The sequence below is a fragment of the Chaetodon auriga genome, chromosome 8 (genome assembly GCF_051107435.1).
Source record: "Chaetodon auriga isolate fChaAug3 chromosome 8, fChaAug3.hap1, whole genome shotgun sequence".
Taxonomy (NCBI): domain Eukaryota; kingdom Metazoa; phylum Chordata; class Actinopteri; order Chaetodontiformes; family Chaetodontidae; genus Chaetodon; species Chaetodon auriga.
In genome coordinates, this window is record NC_135081.1 from 5,300,031 (window position 1) to 5,324,616 (window position 24,586).

The 24,586-nt window shown below is 42.5% G+C and overlaps 1 protein-coding gene across 2 annotated transcripts in view; it reads right to left on the bottom strand.

Moving 5' to 3' along the window:
- LOC143324388 (low-density lipoprotein receptor class A domain-containing protein 4-like) overlaps positions 1-24,586 on the bottom strand; it is a 209,841-nt gene that overhangs the window by 84,236 nt on the left and 101,019 nt on the right. For both annotated transcript variants that reach the window (XM_076736783.1, XM_076736784.1), the window contains one exon: positions 20,373-20,513. In XM_076736783.1, coding sequence (XP_076592898.1) covers positions 20,373-20,513 — 141 coding nt within the window. The remainder of the gene's footprint in view (positions 1-20,372; positions 20,514-24,586) is intronic.

Consider the following 24,586-nt stretch of genomic DNA (forward strand, 5'->3'; position numbering starts at 1 on the left):
CTCTAGAGTTCACTAATCAACACAATATACTGTTTATCCCACAGAAAAACTGAAGTGCTGAAATGAAAAGTCTTGGTTTAACATAGAGTTATTTCGTGGCACTATTTGTTGGCTGGGAGCAGTGGCAGAAAGTCATTTCTCATGCTTAAGATGTGAAAGGCTGATTTTGGTACATTTAGTCAGGCTGGCTGCTGCCGGTGGCTTCATATCTAACCCACAGTTCAGAGAGTGGTATCAATCATCTCACCTAATTCTGGACAAGAAATGACGCATTTTCCAAACAAATATTCCTTAAGAGGATTTCAGGTTGATAAAACGTGGGTATTATCCCTGTCAGACTCGGTCATGTTCCCATACGCCAACATTACTTACTTAAAACGTCATTATTATTGTTTGAGATGATGGCCAAACCATGAAAATACCACTCCAGCTGTAATAAACTGGAATTATCCTTCAACTCTGCTGCAGTGGAGCTGCTCAGTGGCAAACAGAAGAAAACTTTCGCTTAAAGTCAGCAGAAGGTGAATATAAAGCAGGACATGCTGCTGAATCAAAGACTGAACCCTGTTGGTCAGCAGAGAACTGCGGGTTCGCTTCCTACATGGAAGTGACAGTTCACTGACACAGAAGCCAATCATACATCACACATCTCCACATTCTGATCTGATAGACTGTGGATTGTCAATGAAAGGACACACACTCACACAGACAAACACACTGCAGAGTGTAGAAACCAGCCATGGCATGTATGACAAATGAGTTTTTAACACTAGGGGTTCACTGCTTGATACAAAAACATGGCAACACAGTGTCATATCTCTCTGTCTTCCCCTCACACTCACTCTCTCTCTCTCTCTCTCTCTCACACACACACACACACACACACACACACACAAACTCACACAATGTCATTGTAGACCCCCCGAGATCCAGCGAAAGTAGCTTTTGATTCGCATACCGCACGCACATTTTTAGCATCACAAGTGTTTGTTGGGCCGTCCTAGGTGGTAAGGAGGAGAGAGGAAAAATGACACTGAGCGGCTGAGAGGTGTCCATGGGGACTCTCTCTCTCTCTCTATCTCTGTCTCTGTCTCTCTCTATGGCAGTGTGACACTGGAGGATGCAGATGGAAACCTGCCACACACGTACACACATACATACGCATGAAAACACACAAGCACACACATACACACACATACACATATACAACTCCCACACACGACTGACTGACTGACTGACTGCTGTTCTGTGAGGCCTCCCAGTCTGGGAACCCAGAGGTGTCAGACAGTTCTAATTATCACTCTGCTTCCACACACACACACACACACACACACACACACACACACACACACACACACACACATGCAGTTCCAGTGTTGAATGGCATCCAGTTAAAATCTAGGCCTGTGCACCAGTCTGAAGTAAAAAAGAAGAGAAGCACCCTGGAAGGCTTGTTTTCCTTCGCTGGCGTAAAAGGATGTCAGTTTCCAGCATTCCTAATTTTCAACTTCTGTTATCACATTTTTGGGCCATAAATAATTCATATGTAATGTTCCAGTGTGAGGCTTTTAGTTTTTTTACTCCATCCATAAAAATCCACTGTTAGGACTGCAGAGAGTGAACCAGGAAAAAACTTAGTATATTCATGGAAAGAAGGCCTCTTGATTCTGAGTCTTTTATTCCCCTGCAGCATCATGTCTTGGCAAATGAATGACACTCCAACCATAATTTACTGAAAGTGTAAAACATTTATCCATATTTCAAATACTTTCAATATGAAAGACTGCTTTCAAGAGCATTAATGGATTTTTGAACTATATTAATCATCTAAGAGAAAAGCCTCATTAGTTTCAAATTCCTCAATATAATAATATGTACTGTGTACACACACACGCACACACATACACACACAAATTTTTTAGTCATCTTCATATCAAAAACATCAGAGATATTTTCTGCTAATGATGATGGTGGAGTGTGCATCAATCAAAAAAAAAAAAAAAAAGCCTTTGAAAAGGCAAACCGTGTCCTTCAGCTGCACGTTGAACCAAGCACGCTAATGATTACCACTGTAATTATTATGGAGACAATAGGGACATTTCTATAGTTGGATGCAAATGTCTTTATCCTAAACTCGTGGGTTTCTTAAGCTGAAAAGGTTGGAAAAGGGGATAAAGAGCAGCATGTTGTGATGCAGTGAATGTGTCAGGTCATTTTGAAAATAATAAAAACTTCTGTACAATGAGGCCTCAGCAGGCAACCGGCAGACTGAATGTCCGAGCTGACGGAGAAAGAGGCATTTATGCCTGCAGAAGAATGCTCACTGTGAGCACGCAACACTTTCCCCTCATATTATAGGCGAGACAAACAAACAGTAATGTATGTAAATGTATGGATTGAGTAATTCACTGTAAGGAGTCACTCTTCATTTGAACATAATGGTTTGTGTAATGACAAGATTAGCCTCCAGAGAGACTTCTTATTCACACTGTTTGGTATCCAACTATACACTGAGGCATGCTCAGGTAATTCCGTATATAAACTTACCTAACTGCATGCAAATAGCCGCTAAACATCAAATCACACACACATGCAGGTGCTGTAATGAACACACTCAAATGTATAATTTTAAAACCCTCAAAACCCTCAGCTGTACACACACACAGACATGCACTACATGTGTTAAGACATTTTTATGAAATAAAATAAAGTGTTTGGGGTTTCTGCCTTTGTGTCCACAGGATTGCGACAAGATTCTGAGCCTCCTATTTATGCCAATGGTGTGTGTGAATGGTTATTGCTCCTGATGAACAGGTGGCACCTTGAATAGTAGCCTCTGCCACCAGCGTATGAATGTGTGTTAAAATGGATGAATGCTGACTCATGTTGTAAAGAGCTTTGAAAGACCAGTAAGAGTAGAAAAGCTCAATATAAATGACCATTACCATTTTACCATAATTAGATTTGTTGAAGTCCCAAGTGGAATCACCTCCTGTCTTCCAGGTGCGAAAATCCTGGACATTGCCCCCACTGTCATTAAAAACCACTCGACTGCCCTCACTGTTATTGTACATGTTGGTATGAATGACATCAGGCTCCGACAGTCTGTTAAAGTACTGCAGGACTTCGAGACACTGGCAGAAATGATTGAGAGCTTTGGAAAAATATGCATTTTTTACTGGTCAAATTCCTACAAGGAGGAATCCAGTGAGAATTTTAGCAGAAATGTTAGCCTGCGTCTGTGGCCTCTCAATACAAAGGCTGTGAAACAACACGGCCCACATAAACAAGGCCACACTCTTGATCTAGTTCTGTTATCTCCTCATCTTGAAAGATTTTGCTTCTGATCACAAAACTGTCATGTTCAATATCGCCCTTCAAGTAGAATAAATACAGTTTCATGATGTCAACAACCCGGTTCATCAGTTTAAGGTTTTATGTTCATCAGTTTTAGATGACATTGCTCCCATTAGGGCAAGGCGCCAGTCAAATCCAGGACCTCAGGTGATACTCGCAAACTAACAAAAAGGACTGTAGAAGAGCAGAGTGAGGGTGGAGGAAGACTAACCTACAAGTGCACCTCCTTCACGTGAGTGAGATATTGTCTGCTTATTATTTATTTATAAAGGCTAAAGAAAAGACTAAAGTATTTTACAAACCTCAACACTGCAAACAAGCATAACTCCAGAGGTCTGTTTAAAACCACTGATTGTCTTGTAAATGTTGCTTGAGCCACTGCTTTAGCCTCTTCTGCTGAAGATTGTGATAAGTTTTTAACTGACTCTGATGAGAAGGTTAAGAGTATTAAAGCCCCTATAACAGCTCCTTCTTCATTTAATAACTTCTCCAGATGCCTCCACAAATTGTTGAATAAATTTAGCCTGATTTCCCTGAATCGGCACATGCACAGATCCTCTTGTGGTCTTGACACTTTTTTTTAAAAAACCTGGCCTTGATCCAGTGCTCCCTCATAATTACAGACTGATCTCTAAATTACCCTTTGTCTCAAAAATCACTGAAAAGGCTAAATAACTACTGGAAATTAATAATGGAATAAATAAATAAATTAAAAATTAAACTAAACTAATTAAATTAAACAAATAACATTCTCAACCAATTTCAATCCGGTTTTCACCAGCAGTATAATACTGAAACTGTTCTGCTAACAGTCAGTCTTAAGATATTCTTATGAATGCTGACTCTGGCCATGACTCCATTCTCGTACTGTTAGACTCGTCTGCAGCCCTCGACACAGTCGGTCATTATATCTTGCTGGACAGAATAAAGCAGTTTGCTGTCATACATGGAACTGCTGTCAGGTGGTTTTCCTCATATCTTACAAAGAGAACATCAGGGTGATTAATGATCCTGTCTCATCGTCTCATTTGTCGTGTGGGGTTCCTCAAGGTTCAATCCTTGGTCCCATCTTGTTCAGCTCCCCCTTGGTAATAATATTTGGCAGTTTCAGATTCTTGCCAACCATTGTTATTCAGATGACACCCACCCACCAGCTCCCTTATGTATCATTTAAATCTGACAAGTTTAAAAATCTGGATGCTCTACACTGTTGACTTACTGCTATTAAAGACTGCATGTCACTGAATTGGTTCAGTCATGTTTTGCAACTCAGAAATAGTGCCAAAATTTTTTCAGCATTGCCTAAGAACATTGTAATCTATGCTTTTGTCTCTTTCTGCCTGGATTACTGTAACTCCTTCGGTAGTGGCGGTTCTAGACAAATTTTACTAGGGAGGCCAAGGAGGGGCCAGAGGGGCACATTAAAAAATGGCAACAAATGATATTTAAAGATAACAAACTTTATTTTTCTTTGAAATCATATAAACATTTATTTTGTTCAAGAGTGAGTGCAGGTGTAAGAGAGGTAGGGCCATAAGAAATGAAAAATACAGTACAGGGTACAAATACAGGGTGTCAATTCAATGTGAATAAAACTCCAGGGTACAACAATGTGCCATTTCCTATTTATGGAAGCTCCACTACTGTGGACAGACAGTTGAGTCCACATTATAATATTTGAAATGGCACAATGCTGGATCAATTGAATTTTAATTAGAAGAAAAAAAACATAGGGGCATGCATTACATTTCGTTGCCTAACCATCCCTCCCTACTTAACACAGGCAGACAGCCTACTGTTGATTACTTTATTCAAATGTGTTGGTTATCGCAATGCAACAGCCAAGACAGATGAAGTTACATGGTTAACATCACAACATTGTGTAGACCTAGCAAGGATACTGACATTTGGATATTCGCATCGCTTCAATGAGTTTGCTTAGATATGATTAAGTTTCTAAACACAGGGGTGGCCAGGGACATGTCTACAGAGGCACGGGCCTCCCTAGGCCTCCGTGTAGAACCGCCACTGTCCTTCAGTTGTAGCTTCACTCACTTCAGTTGGTTCAGAACATGGCAGCCAGGCTTCTGACAAACAATGAAGACAACATATGACCCCCATTCTGGTACACGTCTATTGGCTTCCTGTATGCTTCATTATTCAGTTCAAAGTCCTCCTGGTATCATTTGAAACTCTCCACGGCATGGCATCCTCCTATATTTATGAACTTAGAGCACAATACTCCACACCAAGATTACTCAGACCTTCTGATAAATTGTTATTAACTGCCCCATGGTCCATCATTCAGTCAGTCTGCACCACATTTCAAAAAAACCTTTGAAAACTCATTTGTATACGCTGGTGCTTTTATAAGTTGCTGTTTGGAATTCCTGTTGGTTTTAAATTTGTCTTTTAAATTCCATTTTGTTTGTTATATTGCTTTTATTGTTGAGTATCTGTTTTATGAACTGTATTTTTACTTGCTGTTTTCATGCTCTGTGCTAATGCATTTTTATTAGAAACTGTGAAGCACTTTGTAACTGCTGTTTTCAAAAGTATGAAGTGTATAAAGACAGTTTACTTACTTACTAAACTCTAACCTTAACCTGCCCTTATTTCAACTCACATCTTCAGCCCCATAGCATAGACTATATACTGGATAATACAATAATCATTTCAGTAGATGAAATGATGAACACTCGCACATTCTCCATAACATGGAAATTGGAAATGTAAATGTCCACAATCAGTTTCAATATCTTAGCCATTCAGTTGTGTCATGCACTTGTCTCCATTTGCCTTATTCACGTCTATATTACATTCCTAGCTGCCACGATAACCCAGTATCCTCAGTGGAGACAGTTTTCTGTATGTAGTCTGATGATATCTCAGTCTAACCACAGACTGGAGGTCTAAACCTTAGTTTAGTCCCAACGTTAAGAAAAGCTTCTTCACACTTTGAGAAACAGCAAAAGTATATCTGTACCTGTAACCTCAGATGTAGAGTTAAATCTGAAGCACAATACATGGAGGTGTGTGTGTGTGTGTGTGTGTGTGTGTGTGTGTGTGTGTGTGTGTACACACCCAACCGCCCACCCATCTCTACAGTAGACAAATGTGGGTATGAATGGCAGGTGTTTTAAATGAAAACGCTGGACCACCCAGGACTTTCAGTATCACCCTGTCGACCTCCGTGGCTGACAGATGAAGGCTATTCACATCAAGCCTTTAACACCTTCAGCTCCCCCGCTACACCAACACACACACGCACTCACACACACACACACACAGACACACACACACACACACACACACACACACACTCAATAGTCAATACAAGCTCCGCACAATCCCTTAAGACAAATGGACAAACTTCAAACACATACATACACAACCTCCGAAAGACCGAGTGGGAGGGCGGCTGAGAGAGAAGAGAAAGGCGGTCGGTGGTTTACCAGAGAGACAGAGAGGGAGAGACCTAACTTCAGCTCTCTCTCTCTCCTCACCCTCCCTCCCTCGCTCCTTTTTCAAAACAAATGCACAATCCTCATCTAGAGAGAAATACTCAGTGTTAGGGCTATGGCTCCATTTACTCCTGTGGGGGTTCATTTGGGTCCTTTCAGGCCCTGTGTGTGTGCGTACGTGCATATGTGTATGTGTGTGAGTGGGAGGGAGGGGGGTGCAGGGAATGAAAGGCGTGGGGTGCTGTCAAATAGCCCCCCGCTTTTAATGGCCCAGCTGCACCATTACCTTGCACACACACTGGGCCCAAATAGACTGAGGGAGGAGGAGGAGGAGGATAGACAAGTCTATCAAACTAAGTATGAGGAGAGGAGGGGGGCACTCATCATTACCTAGCATACACTGCTGGAGTCGAAGGAACTGAAAGAAAAAGGAAGAGGGGGAGGAAGGGGAGAGGGAGGGGACAGACAAGCAGCTAACCACAGTACAAGGCATTTTAGTGAACCACACTCACACACTCACACACACACACACACACACACAGGGCCTCCAGGGAAGTTTTACAGCAGCTCTCTGTCATGAACAGTGATGTAAGGCCCCTATCGCTGTCAGGTGTGTGTGTGTGTGTATGGAATGAGGTGAATGGCCACACATCTCCGTAGCAGAAGACGGTGTGCTGCGACCATGATGTGTGTGAGAGAGACCTCAGGGGCTGTGTTGGGCTATACATACAACGTAAACTCTCAAATAGTGGCCGGGGTGCGCAGAAACCCAGGCCTTCTTTCTAATTTCTAGTTAGAATATTTCTAAGCAGCAACGTGGTTCTGGTGTTGTCTGTCTGTCTGTCTGTCTGTCACTGGTGTGATAGGCCCACCACTTCGGTCTAGACTGAGGTAGCTCAATAACTATTGGATGGATTGGCATGGTATTTTGTACAGACATTCATTCGGGGGTCCTCTGACGTTTCCCGTAGAGCTGCCAGCAGGCTGATATTTGTGGATTTTAGGTAAATGTCTCGACAGCTACTGGATGGATCAAGTTCCCCTCAGGAGTAATTGTAATAACCATTGATCTGACATTTTATCTAATGCCATTGATCTGCCATTGACAGGTCTCAATTTTCTTTCCATCAACTTCAGCTGTACTTTGTGTTTGATATCAGCAAACGTTAGCATTCTTACTTGCCAGACTAAGATGGTGAACAGGGCATCTCTTCATGAATCGATTCTGTTTCAAAGAGCTACGATGAATCAACATATTTGACTTCAATCTGTGATTTTTTTTTCCCACGTAGCATATTTGCAATGATCGATCATTAAAATAAACAGCTCGCATCATGTTTGTTAAAAAGTTTCTCTTTTTAACAAACATGCTGTTCTCAGTAATTGAATGCAGCTGCTACTCTTTTGGCGTTTGCTTGTTTTTTCACTGTTAAACCTTTCGCATTAAAAGCCTATCAACAGCTCAAAGGGCATAATGTCTCCCTTTACTGATAGTCCATTAAAATTAAATACATTAGTCCCCAGATGTTTTCAACAATATTGCCTTCATCAGGGTGGTATCTGAGATTATTTGCATTTTTTCATACATAGGCTTTCAATTATGCATGAGCGTATTACTCAGTCAATCTGCTGTTAAGCTCTACACACTTCACACGGCGCACAAAACCCACCTTTAAAGGAAATTCAAATTAGTCTCATAAAGGTGGTTGTTTAAGAGCTTTGGTCATATCAAATGATCTACTAACCAAAGCTTGAGATGAGTTTTTTCGAGGTCAGGAATGACCTTTAAACCTGACCTTTTATGCACCGAAACAAAATGTTTAAACCTTGAGCATCTACAGTTCCATGACAGCTGGGCCAATGCCATCTGCTGATTGAGACGTGATGTAATTCAAAGCTTCCGAACACCAACTTAGCTGACCTTGTGGTGAGATGGGTATTTTATTTCAACAAAAATAGATTCAAATCTACTTCTTCATTTAATTTTCTTAGATTTCAAGTGCCAAATGTTAAGGTTCTATTGTGAAAGACCTGGAAGAAGTGCTGACAAGTTGTCAAGTGGGCCGACATTACTTTTGCTAAACACAAGTGATGATTACTTATGTTAAACGTACAGATGTAATGTCAGTAGAAGAGCAGAAAAGAGTCATTAAGTCAGCAATCACATTAACCACCATACAAGGCATAACATATCAAAGAAGGCTGTAGCAGCAAAACCTCTGAACTACTGATTTGAGCAAAGGTACATTTTATTGCTTATGAGTTCAGCTTTTCATTTGTAAGAAGAAGAGTGTTCTTCTGTCTTTCCAAAGTCAGAAGAGTTGAACTCAAACTGCTGAAAAAACATCAAAGTAGGTAGTAGTGGAATTAATAAGAGAATTAGAAAAGTTATATGGAAGTGTACATTATGTCAAATTTAGCATGTGAGCTATTTAAGTACTGTTTTTCATTTAAAAAAAATAATATAAATGAGTGTAATACACACAAATGGTACTACACACATTCATATCACAAAGCAGCACTCTACTCAGAAACGACGACAAGAGGAGCAACTGTACGCAACAGTCTCGATGTTCTCCTTTGCCAAAAACAAAACATTCAACACTCACGTTGAACTTGGTCACATGCCGCATGAATTAAAAATGCCTCATTGTGCGGTGAAAGGAATCTTATGACTAATAAGACAGTGGCTTGTTCATCACCTATTCTCTGGCAGGAATGTCAACAGCGCCCGACATCTACGAGCTCCGCCGCCCTGCTGCTCTGCATCCTATTTTATGCTCACACATTACTTCCAAGAATCCCCACTCCTCTCTCCATTTCCATCAGTCACTCTCTCTCTTTCCATCATCTCCATCCATCCATCTCTTGTCGGAGCCTCTCAGCGGGGCTCGGGCTGTTGTATGCGAAGCATACTTGGGCTGTGGCGTCAGTTTGGAAATGAGGCTCGTTTGCATTTAAACACTCTGCTCTCTGGGCACTTGGTAAACTTGATGAGAGGAGGATGAGGGGAGGTGGAGAGAACGAGGAGAAGTGGAGAGAGAGAGAGGGAGAGAGCAAGGGGAGTAATTGCAACACTAAGAGAGAGAGAGAGAGGAACTGAAGAGAGAGAGGGGAGTGAAGGAGGGAGTGTGTGGAGAACACTGGCTAATATAAATTCATTATGTAAATCCGCAGCTCAAACAAATTGACAGGCGGGTATTACACCCGAGAGGAGCTGAATCAAGAGCATGAAAGCATTAGCTCCACTCACCCTTGACCTCCAACCTCGACCTGTTCACCGGAGTGTGCCTGTTATGCATACTAATGACTCAGGAGGGGCCAGCCGGACAGTAACATCACAACACATTTTGTTTTCTTACAGTCGTAGCTGGAGATGAAATCCTCCATCCTACATCTACGCTGGAATGTAAACTATGCTGAAAGGAAAACACTGGAGAGGAGTGTGTTTTCACTGAAGTAGACCCACATACCAGATAGAGTCTGCAGCAGCCGCCACTGGAGACTACTCTTTCTTCCAATATCTGAAAAGAATATTTGAATTCCCGACGCTGGAAGCAAAGAACACAATCAGCACTAGAGCGAGCCCACAGCAGAGAGAGGACTGAGAGGTTATGAGGCAGAGTTCTTTCAAAAGTGTGACTTGATCCGTCATTTGTGCCACTGGCTAACAGCTTCAGCCCCACCTGCGACTCTTTACTTCTACCTTTTGTGTTCGCCTTCCTCGACAGCCATACATCCACATTTAAGTACAACGAATAGAATATTCTGATCACCCAGAGCTGAAAATGTACATGACTGAAGCGTAAGGAATCGTGGCTCCAGTGAGGCTACAGCCACAGAGGATGTCATCCAATCAGCAAGTATCACCACATGATGCTTCACATGAAAGAGGAAGGAAAAAACAACAACCCCCACAGGCAACCAGCCCCAATCTGTTGAACTTTTCCGAGGTGACAAGACATGAAAAATCACACAGAGCTCATTGTTTGCTGGTCATTATTCATGTTTGTATTCAGAGTTTCAAAAGCACTCTGACATTATGAAGGATAATATGTACATGAGTTATACATTAATTACAGCCAGACAGTGTGTTTTGATGTTAACCTAAACGTATGATCGAATGATTTTATTGCATTGATTTCATTTGTTGACACTAAAGTTCTGTTTGGATGATGAAATATAACACATTTAAGGGGCACTCCAGTGTTTTAGTTGTGCAGTTTCATGAAGCTGGAGGACTCACAAGAGTCAGGTATTTGAATGATTGGTAAAAATCAAAGCAGCAGTGGCTGAGATCTAATATTCTTTTTGTCAACAGTGTGACCCAAGCTCCAAAAACACTGCCTCAGTACTGCAGAACTCCCATGATGCAGCTCAGTGATCTGACCCTCTGTGGCAGGTAAAAACTCACATTTTTAGAAAGCTTTATTCACAGTCACAGAGGACTGTATACGGCTGTATTCACAGGCTGTCTAGTACTTGACAAGTGAACTGATCGTCATGGGTAAAATTGGTGGAGTGCCCCTTTAAAGCTGTTTTTCTGGGAAGAAAAAAAAAAGTCCTACCTTCAGTTTAGAGAACACATGCTCAAATATTGAGAAACATTCTATGACACTTATGAAATGCAGTCAAAACCCTTCAGTAATCTCAACAATGAGTGGCATTCAAGCAACGTAAGCCTATTTCTTCTGAGTTGGCTTTTTGGAGATGTACATCATTTTGGAGTGAACTCAGTCCACTAGACACTCTAGCAGCGTCAAACACTGACCAGTCTCTCACAGCACAAACTAAAGCAAACACGTCTCGCATGTTAAACCTTCATGAATATCCAGAAAGGACTGAACAATCGCTTCAGTCACCTCTGCCAGCTCGCCCCTCTCTGACTCAACAGGCGGGTTGCCTTTGGAGTTGACCATATGGAAGGACAGGAGTTCAAGTTGTCATCGTTAAGCAGCGGTGTGACCAGGGCGATGGCGGTCTTAAGCATCTGCAGCTGCTGTCAGCTTTAATTGGCCCGGCAGACTTACAGCCAGGCGCCACTCATTTCTGACCTGAGCGCTGCCGGAAAAAATATTAAACAGGCTTCCAAGACTGCCGCCGGGTTTAGAAGGGGACAGAGAAAGAGACTGAGAGACAACAGAAATGCAGAGAGAAGCAGCAAGCACAGAAAGTAAGACTGAGAGAGGGACGCGACGGGGAGAGGGAGGTCCGTGCGAACGTGTTTATCTAGTGCTTTACCTAGTGTTAGTCATGTTGTGTCTGCTCCGACTGAATCCTTTAACCACACAGAAACCAGGCTGCTCTACAGAGAGCCTGAGGACAACAACTGGACAAGTTCACTAATCTGATTCTCAATGAGCTGGAAATCCCTCCAATCTCTCTCTCTCTCTCTCTCTCTCTCTCTCTCTCTCTCTCTCTCTCTCTCCCTTCACATCTTACCATGGACAATACAATAAAGTTAGTTGACTCGACCTGCCAGATAATAGATTTGCGACAAAACCCTATACCACATGCATGTGGAGAAGAGCTACTTCCAACACACTGTGATTTGCTCCGAAATGCCAGAGTACGTGCTGTCCTGTGAGTACAAAAATGTAAAGCAATATAAATATCACGCATCAATCACCGTGTGTGGCAGCAGAAAGGTAAAGAGAGTTGTGTGAAAAATCACAACTAAGGTGTGAAGAATTATGTTTACATTTTCTGTATCAATGCAACTTCTAACATTGAGATGCAGATTTTATACATGAATCACAATCAGGTCAGTCAGAGGGAGACAGTTTGGACATAAAACCCGTGGATCAATTTCGAACTTTGAGAACGTGCACGCAGCCAGGCGCCGTCCTCTTTGTTCGGTGTTAAGCTACTGTCTGTAGAAGTCAAGCCTTCCCGATGAAGGTTGGACACGACACACATCCGAGAGTGATATGAGGATTGATGGTTTGTTTGGTGGCTTGGGTCCTCATGCCGCTGACAACATGCTTGTTAGCTTAAAATGTGCTTTAATGGATGTTGTCGCCTGGCTGGTTGTTACCCGACTGTGTCGGCTGATAATATCAAAAACAGATGTTAGCTGAGGAGGGTTGCTTGCTCTGTTGTTTGCGGGTTAAGCAGCGTGTTGCTGGTTAGCTTCACATGCTGTTAGCTGGTTTGTATTAGCTGCTGGTGTTAGCCGATGCTGTTAGCTGACGGTGTGAATATAGCATGCTACACAGTCTTGTATAATATGGGATTGTCCTGCATTGAAAAATAAAACACTGTCCCTTCCTGAATCAACATGCAGCACGATTTGTCCTGTCTTTTCATGGACACCCTACTCTGTTTTCTCATGATATGAGAAATAATAAAACCAGAAGAGTTTCATGAGACATAGCAGACAAGTATTAAATCAGAATTAATTATATCCATCACTCAACGTCATCGTTGCCATGGTTAGAGACTCAGACGCACAGTTTTTTTAAATGTCGGCAGTCTGACATCCACTGCAGGGCCTCGTGATTGGTCAAAACATCAGCTAACATTCATACTGGGCTTCAGTTCACTGTGTATTCATAACTGCAGATGTTTCACAGGAAAAGTCTTAAATTTGGGCCCATCGAGCCATCGAGACAGAGTAAACTGAGGAACTACACTTGAAGCCATTTTGTAGAATACATTTGATCACATTTGTTCTCAAAAATGGGAATAGTGTGATGGACTTAGGAATTAGGAGAGAAGAAAGAGATTTAATACACTGTGTGTTTGAATATACTGACGAGCTTATAGGATAAAACAGATGGGTTAAATATTGTATTTCATGAGGAGTATTTTGAAAAAGTTGGTGGTAATGTCTTTCTGTATACTTCTAGATTTTCTCTTCTTCTGATGTTTTAATAAACCCACCTCTTTATTACAACTGTTTCTCAAGTTCTCTTTTCCTCCTCTTGCGACTCTAATCCTAAAGCTAAACTGAAAAAAATGTAATAATAAAAACTTAACATTTTAGTCCTAATGAAGAAAAGAAGATCTTCGGTTGATTCTGTCGTCTTATCGCCAGGCTGAGTTTCACTCATCTAGCCTCACATCTTTTACTTCACATCAGTTTGCACAATGAATATTTTCACATTACAATCGTTTCAGGTTTCAATTGTTCAGTCTTTGAGTTTTTCTCCATGTTTGTGTCATAAATAAATACGATGTAGGTTTATCATACTCACCAGCATTGGATTTACACATCCACACATCCACATGTGCTGCCTGCATGTCCAATTATACAACATTCCTTTAGCCACTGAATTTGAATTTGGTCCAAAAACAGTGTTGCTGGAGGAAAAATATGTACTGTAAGATAATGATTCTATGTTATCCTTAAAAAATGCGCACATTGGAGACATTTCAAGACCATGTGTATTTAGTAAATGTGTTGTGGGACTCAAATCACACAGACAGGTAGACAAACACACACACAGGCGAATATTTCCCAGGCATGCCTGTGGTCTGGAGGTCACTACCATCTAATCACAGTGATGATCATCTCATCATCCGTCGCTCCACCATCAATTCCTAAACCCAACGGTACCATTCAATTAGCAGCATCCTGCAGCTACATTCATTTGCTGCCTAATTGACCTCTGAGTCACAGTGGAGATCAAGTCCTGGCAATGACAACAGCTGCACAGAGTGAGACTCAGCCATGTTGACACCATAATTACACAGCAAGTCCTCCAACATGGGCCGTACGGTCAAAACTGAGTGAAAAGAAAGATAAGGAGGCAAAAGAAAAGGAGGCACAGAGGCTGAGAGAATAAGAAATAAATGAGGGGGAAAAAGGAGGAAAGGGAAGATGGAAAAAAAAAAAAAAGAGGAGGAGGAAAGACGACAGCTGACCAGAGGCTTGTTCAACCATGAGATTAGGCTAAGTGATGAAAAGCAGGGAGGAAATAGAGACAGAGACAATTGGAGCGCCTCGGGTGGGGAAAAAACACAGAAGACGGATGAAAAATGCTTTTCAGATGCTTTTAAGTCTGGGTGAGAGCAGAAATCAAGATAATGCAGTTCTACGATAGCCAGCACTGGGACAGGAACAGCCACTGGGCTGGATCTAATAATGAGGACTGATAAATAGTTTCAGCTTCAGTCACAGCATACGGCTGAGCCTGCTTGAGGTTAAAACATTAAATTAACGTGGGTGTCTGGACATGTCAGCTGTATAAAGGATAACATCAGTCCAGCTCTTGAAAAACATAAAGCAAACTAATCTAATCTGGTGGCCATACCACAAAGCCAGACAATAAAAAGCACTTAACAGAAACTTCAATGATGATACATAAAAACATGAAATTGCTCTGCTGTGATGTTGCACTGATTTTGGTTTCTTTCATCAAAGTTTGATTTGGACTTCAGAAATAAAGAGAATCTGGAGACGCCGCTAAATGCTCATCAAGAGACCAAACCTGCTCCTCCAGTACAAGGTTAGAAACATGGGTCCAGCCCTCATTGAATGCCTTCTTTACTGTGATAAAAGTCAGTCACTTCAAACTTCCTCACTGCTCAACGATAATACAAGAAATGGTGAAAGAGGCATTTGATTTGGTGCAGCACTGCTCTGGAGAGCCAGCTACACTGTGGTTACATGAAGTGAACAGAGGTCATTAGGGAGTTTCATACTGTCAGCTGTGTCATCTCATAAAGCTACCATGCTCTTGTAAACATATTAAAGTTCTCTTTGATGTTCAGCACTTCTTTCAGCAGAGGAGCTAAGCAGAGTGAATACTGGTAACTGGGAAATATTGTTTCTCAATGTGTAAATAGGTATTTGTTTGCTAACCCATTTGCCAAAACAACTTTCTGAGGTGCTCATATGTCAGTGTTGTGTTTTTTCAGTTTGTTCTGTGGCCCCAAAGTGGCCAAAAATCAGTGACTACAGCCTTGAAGTAATAATTCCAATAGTAATCAGTTTTATATGGCACTGTTCAACGTACTCAAAGACACTTTACATAAGTAAAGTCCTCATCACTTGGTAAAGTGGAATGAGACCACAAGGAAACAACAAATCTGTCATGTTGACATGCAGTGTGTTCACTTGTTTAACCTTTATGATAGAACCACTGTTCATCAGTGACATGCTGAAACATGGGATCACAGCATCTCAATTATAGAAAAGTCATTATGTCAGCAAACTCTGGACAAGGAGGACCAGGTCTGCACACTCAAACACACAACAGGAGAGTGTCCACGTCTGACACGTTCTCACCTGCTGGAAACTCGCTTTGGTTGAGGTGAGGGTGGAGCCAGAGAGGAGTGTGAAGGAGCCAGGACATGATGCTAAACGTGCTGTTCTGTTTACAGCACACTGGAGATGGCAGGAGAAGCTACCGACTCATTCCTAATGATGTATCAATGAAAGATTGAAATATACAGGCACGATGTTTGAGTCCTCCCAGTGACACGGCAGACACACGATAGAAACATCATCGACACGCCCAGTGACCTGCTCTACTCTTACATGGACTCAATCAGACATTGCATTGGACTAATGTGCTGGCAGAAAGAAAACACTTCAACTGGTCCACATTTGAAACACTGACATGAAGACGTAATGCAGACTCACCATGATCACTGCACGAATAAATCACTGTTGGCAGACTGAATCTATACACAGATAAACAAATAAACAAAAATCATTGGACAGAATCTCCACTAAAACCCAGAAGGGAAGAAGGAAGCAGGGCTAACCTTCCCTCCTACCACAGAGTTGGGTGATTTGCCGCCAACACTGTAGTGACCTTTCTTTCTCAGAAATGGTGTGACTCAAGACAAAAAAGCAACTTTATTGCATCATAAAAAAAATGTTGCAGCTATCAGTGGTACACAACAGGCCTGTCTAAGGCACTCAGACAGTCTGGAATAGAAGAGCAGTCAATAATGAGCCTTCGCAGAGTTATGACTCTCCAACACAAACGGAATCAATCAATGAGCCTGAAGGCTTGCGAGATGCTATTGAAGTGCCGTTCACACTGGACTGGGATCAATGGCTGAGCTAGAGTTGACCATTGATCCAAACCATCCTGTGCTCTCCTTCCCTGTCCCCTCCTCACACTTCAGCTGAGACTAACAAGGTGAGAGCCAAGACAAGCCTGGCTAAAGTGAGACGGCAGCATGTGGGCTTCACTCTTTTTACCTGCAGCGGAACACACTGTGGAAAACACACACACACACACACACACACACACACACACACACACACACACTCTTCCTCAGATGTTCTTCATGAGATTAAGGGTCTCACTCTTTCAAAGATCACTTAGACTTCTACATGAGTCCTATGTCCTGTTTGAATATTGTATATTGACACGTATATATCAAAGCAGTCCTGCATGAACTATTCATTTCATTGTGTCCTCTTCTTCTGCCATGGTGTAATTAAAGCCAAGAATTAGTGCCACAAGTGTTAATCTCAATGCACTCACCTCTTAACATTCACATCACACTCGTGCATGAAAACGTGCATTCATCCACATTTTCCTCTGTTGATTTTCTTCTGATTTCTCAATAACTGCCAATGCTCCAATTTCCTCATCCACACAGCCACAGCCGCTGTGGGTGATGCTAACTGTGCTTCCATTGATTCAACACAGACATTTTTCACAGAGGACATTTGACCAGTCTTTCCAGGAAATTCACAGGTGTAATGAACAGCATTAATAATGACTGCAGCGCTTTCAGGGAGTTCCCGGGGCCTTGCTATTGTTCCTGCTGACTCACTGGAGTCGCTTACTGGGACACCTAAATGGGATGGAGCTAATGTTAATGTTAAGAGTTACACCTGTGCTTTTCATGCTTTGATAAGTCCAAATGTTTGCCAGGGAAAAGGTCTAACGCTTACAAGTGGAAACTGCACCAATATGACTAAGCCTCTGTCTCCCATCAGACAAACAGATGCTATTTAAAACCAATTTTTATTAGATTTTTTTCTCAGAATAAAACAGAATATCATCAGTGGTGAGCTGAGTAAATGATCTGTGTTTAACATAGAAGCCCCTACAGGAGAGGAGAGGAGAGGAGAGGAGAAGAGAGGGGGAGCGAAGAGGAGAAGAGAGGAGGTGGAGGAGAGGAGAGGAGAGGAGGGGAGGACAGAAGAGAGGAGGGGAGGGGAGAGAAGAGAAGAGGAGGACTAGAGGAGAGGAGGAATGAGGAGAGGAGAGGAGAGGAGAGGAGAGGAGAGGAGGTGCAGGGCGTCAGGCTGCAGTGTGTCTAGACAGTATTCATGATCCATCTGTCTGCCACTGCCACGGCAACAGCCAGCGGCTACAACAAGATGGCAAACTCCATTACCACAGAAACATTTTCTATGTCCCTCTCCCCCCCTCCCTCCCCCCCCATCTACCTCCATATCTCTGTCTGGCCCTCTGTCTTACTTCCAGCTCCCCCTTTTCTCTCCTCTCCCTCTGAGTAGTCTGTCTGTACTCTTTTCAATCCCCTGCCACTCTTTTTGGCAATCTCTCCTTTCCTTTTTCTTTTTCTCTCTCCTTGTCTCCCTCCAAGCATCCCTCTCTTTCTCCCTCCCTCCCTCCCTCTCTCCCTCTTGTGTCTCTCAGGCATCACCAGAAAATGTGCACCGGCTCAGAAAATTACAATCATTGTACAGCTTTCCCATAACGCCGGCCACAGACACTTACATTAACATTCGCTCTAGACAGCTAAATATTTTAAGTACCCGGCTCAGGATTCTATCCATTGGAAATGAGTGCACCCCCCACCCCCACCCCCAACCCCTCCCTCCCAAAATAAAAAAAAAGGTTGCTTCTAGTGCCTTGTGGAGGAAAAGAAGGGTAGACAGAAAGAGAAAAAGTGGATACATTTACAAAACAACAAGGCTGGCAGGTTTGAGAGGGGGAGCGCATATGAGGTAGGGAGTGAATGAGGGAGGGAGGGGTGAGAGAAAGAGACGGAGGGGAAGGTAAGGAACCTGCCAGACTCACACACACACACACACACACACACACACACAGAGCTGAGGATGAAAGTTCTGCTGCAAAAAGTTTTCCCTCTCCTCCTAAAAGTTGTTGAAAGAGAACGCTGCAGCACATCAAAGTGGCCTGGCAGACAGCCATCGTAGCCCATTGGTGTCCTTCACCCTCTCTCTCTGTGTATCTCTCCCTCCGTCTCCTTCCCTCTGTGTCTCTCTCTCTCTCTCTCTCTGTTTCCATTGATCGCGACGAGTCGAGGGAACACTCTCATCTCGTTCCCTGGACAGTGCTGCTCAGCGGGAGGTAGAAGGAGGTGGTTGGTGGAGGGCTCGGTGGGGGTGGTGGTGGTGTGTGTGTGTTGGGGGGTGCTTATGAGAGCAGCAAAGAGATTCGAACAAAAACTGCATGGAAATGGAAAGGTAGAGGAGTTGTGAGAGGATGTTTTAGATGGATATGAATAAATCAGGGATGCAGCTTATTTACCTGCACCATGAGCAACGGTAATGAGCTTCAGCTGATTGGGAATTTTGCACAGCGAGAATATTCGATGATGTCATGCATGCATGGACGTGCAGATTCTGAAGGTATAATTTGGGCTTAGCTGGGAAACACATCAGTGTCAGGTGGGCACAACTGAAGCCTTCATTTGTTCCATGATCACAACATGTGACCTGTGGAACATGTCTCTGTCCTCAGGACCAGCTGTCCATTCAGCAGCAAAGCTCCTGAGGTGCTATCAGGACAGAAGGTGGACAAACTGTCTTCACCACGCTGAGTAATATTTGACATTCAATGGACAAAAACAGATTGTAGTGGTCGTAAACTTCATTAGACCAACACGTCATTGTTTTTATTGATGAGTTCATTCATGGCCTCTGCCCACCGTATCAGAGCGTGTGTCACACGTCCGTCTCTCTCAGTCAGTGGTCATGTTTGATAAAAAATCAACGTCTTTCTCTTCTGTGACGCCTGTGAGTGCTGAAAACATCTTTCTTCTTAATATTTCTCATCAGTGCCTTTCCCCAACATTTTCCTCATCATAGAATTTTATTGCATTCCATTTTCTATATGAGCAGTGTTGATAGGTTTATTGCGTGTGTATTTTGACTTCTGTATGCATTTGGATTAATTATTGAATGTCTTATTGTCTCAGATGATGCTGTGATTTGACTCTATGTGACTCCATAGCCTGTGGCTCTGTTATAAAGTTAATGGTTATCATGTTGTTTGTTTAATGCCTGATGAAGGTTTATGATCTTTGTGCTGAGATGACGTGCAGGCGTTCACCTCCTTTTGGATCTGCGTGGCACAAAACTGTTATTGTACAAAATCAAGCCAAGGAAACTCTCTATATTCCATGGAAAGGTGGTTTGCAGTACCACGACCAAAAAAGGCTGTGCAACCCTCATGTTGCACCTGAGCATCCACCTCATATCTGCTCACTGGGATCGACAAAGAGACCCCAGAGGGAGCAGAACTGAAACAGCAGAGAGGAAAGAGAGGAAGCTGAAGACGTGAGTCTGTATCTGTTTGTGTTGTTTGATGGTGTGAGGTACAGAGAGGAAGGCACAGAGGTGGAGCAGCATCCTGCAGCACTCACAGTTGAAGATGCCTGGTGGAGGGTGCTGGGTGACCACGGGGCAGTTCTCCTCATCGCTGTTGTCCCCACAGTTATTCAGCTGGTTGCAGATCAGCGAGCCCAGACGCAAACAATTCCCATTGGTGCAGTGGAACTTGCACTCTGTACAGTCAGGGAGGGGAGGGTGAAGGGGACAAGCAGAAAGAGAAGAAACATCTCTTAGCACAGCCATTTCAAACGTTTCGTTCTCTGAATAGAGCTGCGTTCACAGTCTCAACGCCAGGATCCACTTTGCATCCTAAGAGAAGTAAAATGTTTTGTTTATTTCGTCTTTATTGCTGTTAAGGAATGATAAAACTGATTGATCCGCTCCTTTTTCTGCATTCATCCGATAATAAATAAATAAATAAGTACAGCAGATAAAAATACATGTTTTCAGGAGCCGTTCATGCAAAAAAACAAGTTAAAAAAAGTACGCCCACACCCACACAGCAGTGTCGCTAGTAGTAGTGCACGCAGGCACGCTCTGAAATGTGTAAAAGCACTGATAAACTGTATGGACGACAAAATTCGGCGGGCTGTTATGTGCAGGTCTGTTATCTACGCCTCAGAATGTGCAAGGTCATGTGAAATGATTTTTTTCTTCTTTTTTTTTTACCTGTGAGCTCAAACACAAAGCAGAGTTAATGTGTTGAGTTCACGCAGAAACAAGGTCAGGCAAAAAGTGGTCTCCCGTTCAAAACAACAAATAAATAAACAGCTTTTCAAACAGGCCTTTGATGTGCCGAAGCCCCGAACCATAATGTTCTGTCACGGTTTTTACCAAAACGCTTCTTTCCCCCGAAATATTAATACGCCTGATTAGCACTATCTGGTGAAAAGAAAAAAAAAAAAAAAAACACCTCGAACCTACAAATGTGAAAATGAAAAATATATACTGTATATTCCGGAGGGAATGAATAATCGTGCTGAACTTTAATCACAATAAGTGAAAATAACAACAACAAAGTGTTTGATGCACTGGAAAGCAAGGCCACGTCAGAATGCCCCGGAGTGTGATGTGTGCGGTTTAGAGCAGCCGTTCTCTGAGAGCTCCACTCACGCTGAGCCCGCCGCCACTCCCTCCGCAAAGTCAGAGGGGAAAATAAACGGAACTCGAATGATAAAGACTGACACACACAGTGATATATTCTCCAAAGAAAGCTGGAGAAAAAGCCATCTTTGTTTGGCTTTATGACGGCGTGCACGCTCAGTGTACTGAATGTATGTTGGCTCTTTATACTTCAGCTGAAATCACAAAAGTCATTTCCAGCAGTGGAAAACTTATTTTGTAAACTATTGCTGTGCTTTACTCTGAGGAAGGAAAAGGGTTTTGGAGAGATGTCTGAAATGTGAACTTTTGGAACTGACTCCTGTCAGACTCTATATGACAGACAGTTAAAAATGATGCAACAAAATCAGAGATATTGTCTTTTTATAGGCGCCTACATCACCCACAATGCACCCCGGCCACTGAACGTTCAGTTGCAGATTCAGGAACATTATGCTAGTAGAGGCTAATACAGACTTGATCTCCTCCCCACAAACAGTGCTGAGGAGCAGACTGCTCACTCTTTCTGTCGTCTTCAGCCTCGACCAATGCTGACTCAGGTGACATCACCTGAGGACATTCATCAGACTTCACACAGCTCCCTCGACCTTTTCCAAATATGCACGACTACGAGTAAACTAAGCTGTGGAGTTAGTTTGCTCAGTATCTGCTGCGGACACTTTGGTTACTCTGGATAATCCACAGAGCTCACTGTCTGCAGTCTGAACTGCTTCTCTTACCTTTAAATAATCACTGCAGATGAAACTGTTGGCCGGTGTGTGGATTATCCACCGTAACCACATGACTGTTTCAGGAAGGAGACATTTGTTTTTTAGTTTTTAGTTTTCAACACTTCCAGTCGAACAGCGAGTGAATACCAATCTGAGTGGAGCACTAATTAATAATTAAGTTTATGAACTGTGTGTGAATTAGACAATTATAATAGAGCGTGAACAGCAACCCATTAGGTGTGATGTGTATTTACTTTAATACTTGGTATTCTGGAGGCCTTCATTCCTTCCTGAACAGAACCTACCCTTCACTAACTGTACTTCTACAACTGCATCTACAACCACGCACAGTCACAAAGTTAAAGAGGGCTCCAATTCATCACTGCCAGCACAATTATTACTGTAATTAAATTCACACAAACTTTAACAAATAATAATTGAGTGGTGGAGGCGGGTTCATAACAGTGTTGTTGAAAACACTGCATGTCATCTCCATGGATACCATGCAGTTTTTCTGAGAGACAAAAATTGTTTTTTCAGATTTACACTGAACAAAATTATAACACTGACACTCATTTTTGCTCCCATTTTTCACGAGTTGAAATAAAAGACCTTTTTTTCTTAAATTGAATCAAAATAACATTTTTCTTTTTCCAAGATAATCCATCCAGAGGAGAGATAAACCTGTTGTGTTTTTAGTTTTGTTTCGTCCATGATGCAGAGAGCACTAAACACATCCGCCTACAACAAAGGAAAATCCATCATGAAGAAAAAAAAGATGCATGAGTGCCATGAAAAACCAAGAAACCAGGGACCGAACGGGACGGGAGGGGTGGAGGGGTGGGGGATTTGTTTAGGAGTATGCTCCACAAAAGCAAAAAAATCAGCTGACACGCTGGCCTAGAGGAGCACAGAGATTTAGTGTTGCACTTCTGTAATACTGGAGGTCTCATAAGAAACAGACTAAAACTTCACTGGTCCAAAAGGAAGCAGCTGTTTAGACCGTCGTGCTGAAAGAACGCTGTTGTTTTAAACGAAGCATTATTTCTTATTGGGATTTAAATACACTGCCAGCAGAGGAAAAGTGTTAGAAATAAAATCGTTAATATTGTAGTGTCATAGGCATGTAGGGAGACCTCCCAGCATGCAACACAGGGGAACACGCTCAGTACATTATGTTCTTTAATGTTTCCACAGTTTCCAGCGGCTGTCATACAATTAGTTACTAAGAATGGTGTTGGGTGATGTGTCCATGACGGCGTCACTCTCCTCAGTGCCCTGCAGTGGGGTGGCTTGTTTATAAAGGGAGTTGGCCGTTTAAGCATGTGCTGATATGCAGTGGTGTCTCTAGAGTCTGTAGAGGCCCGAGGCAAAAACTCCCGGGGGGTCCTTCAAACCAGCGTTCATCCTCATTATGCTCGAAATATTCTGGCACTGATGCGAAATGTAGCACTTTTTTATTTCAAAGGTTCACATTAGTAGAATCTTCAAACATAAAACTAAGGAACATTAAACATATCACAATATAAACACAGAGAACAACAAAACCCAAAGTGATAAAAAGCAAAATAACAAAATAACTTCAACGTTGTCACATTAAAAAATAACCCACACTGTAAAGCCAACGCTCATTAAAGCATAAAGCCCTGACTGTGCTAATGCTGCCACTATGTCCTCACATCAGACGCTCAACAGCTGAGCATGTTAGCAACTGAGGAGGAGCGACAGCATCACAGGCATGACCGAGAGGAGGAGAGCACTGAGAGACGGATACTGCCCTCCTGTCCAGACACGGCATCTATATAGACCTGATTTAACAGCGGACTGTTGAGGATATTCATTTTAACACTCGAAAAACTCTACAAAGTTAAAGCTACACCAAAAACCAGCATTCGGGGCCCCCTAAGGGCAGGGGGCCTCAAGCTGTTGCCTGCCTTGCCTGTTCACAAGCTGCAAGTTACCTGTTTGTCAGGACACAGAACCACTTCCAAAACATGGTGATAACCAAACAGAATATTGCAGTTTTTGACAAAATTAAGAAATGCTGTTAAAAAAATTGAACTCCCAGCTCTGCGAAAATGGTTCGCCCTGATGTGTAATGTGTAGAAGACGAATAGAATTCAGCTGAATCAGCCTGTAAATACTTCAGTTATTACCTCTATTTTGAGGGAAGTTGAGTCGAGGTTAACATGCTGTCAGCGTGTGGGTAAAACTTGAGAGGGAAAGTCTTTTGTTAGACTCTTCCTGAATGGTAAACGGTCACGTCTTTGAGACTCCAGGCGCCCAGTTTGAGTTCAGATTCTCTCCAACTGTTTCCACTGGTTTAGCAGCGTGTTAGCATGCTAACAGTTTTCTTCTTTCTTGCTTGTGTTGGTGCACTGCAGCATCTCTAAGCACATTACTGCCACCTGTTG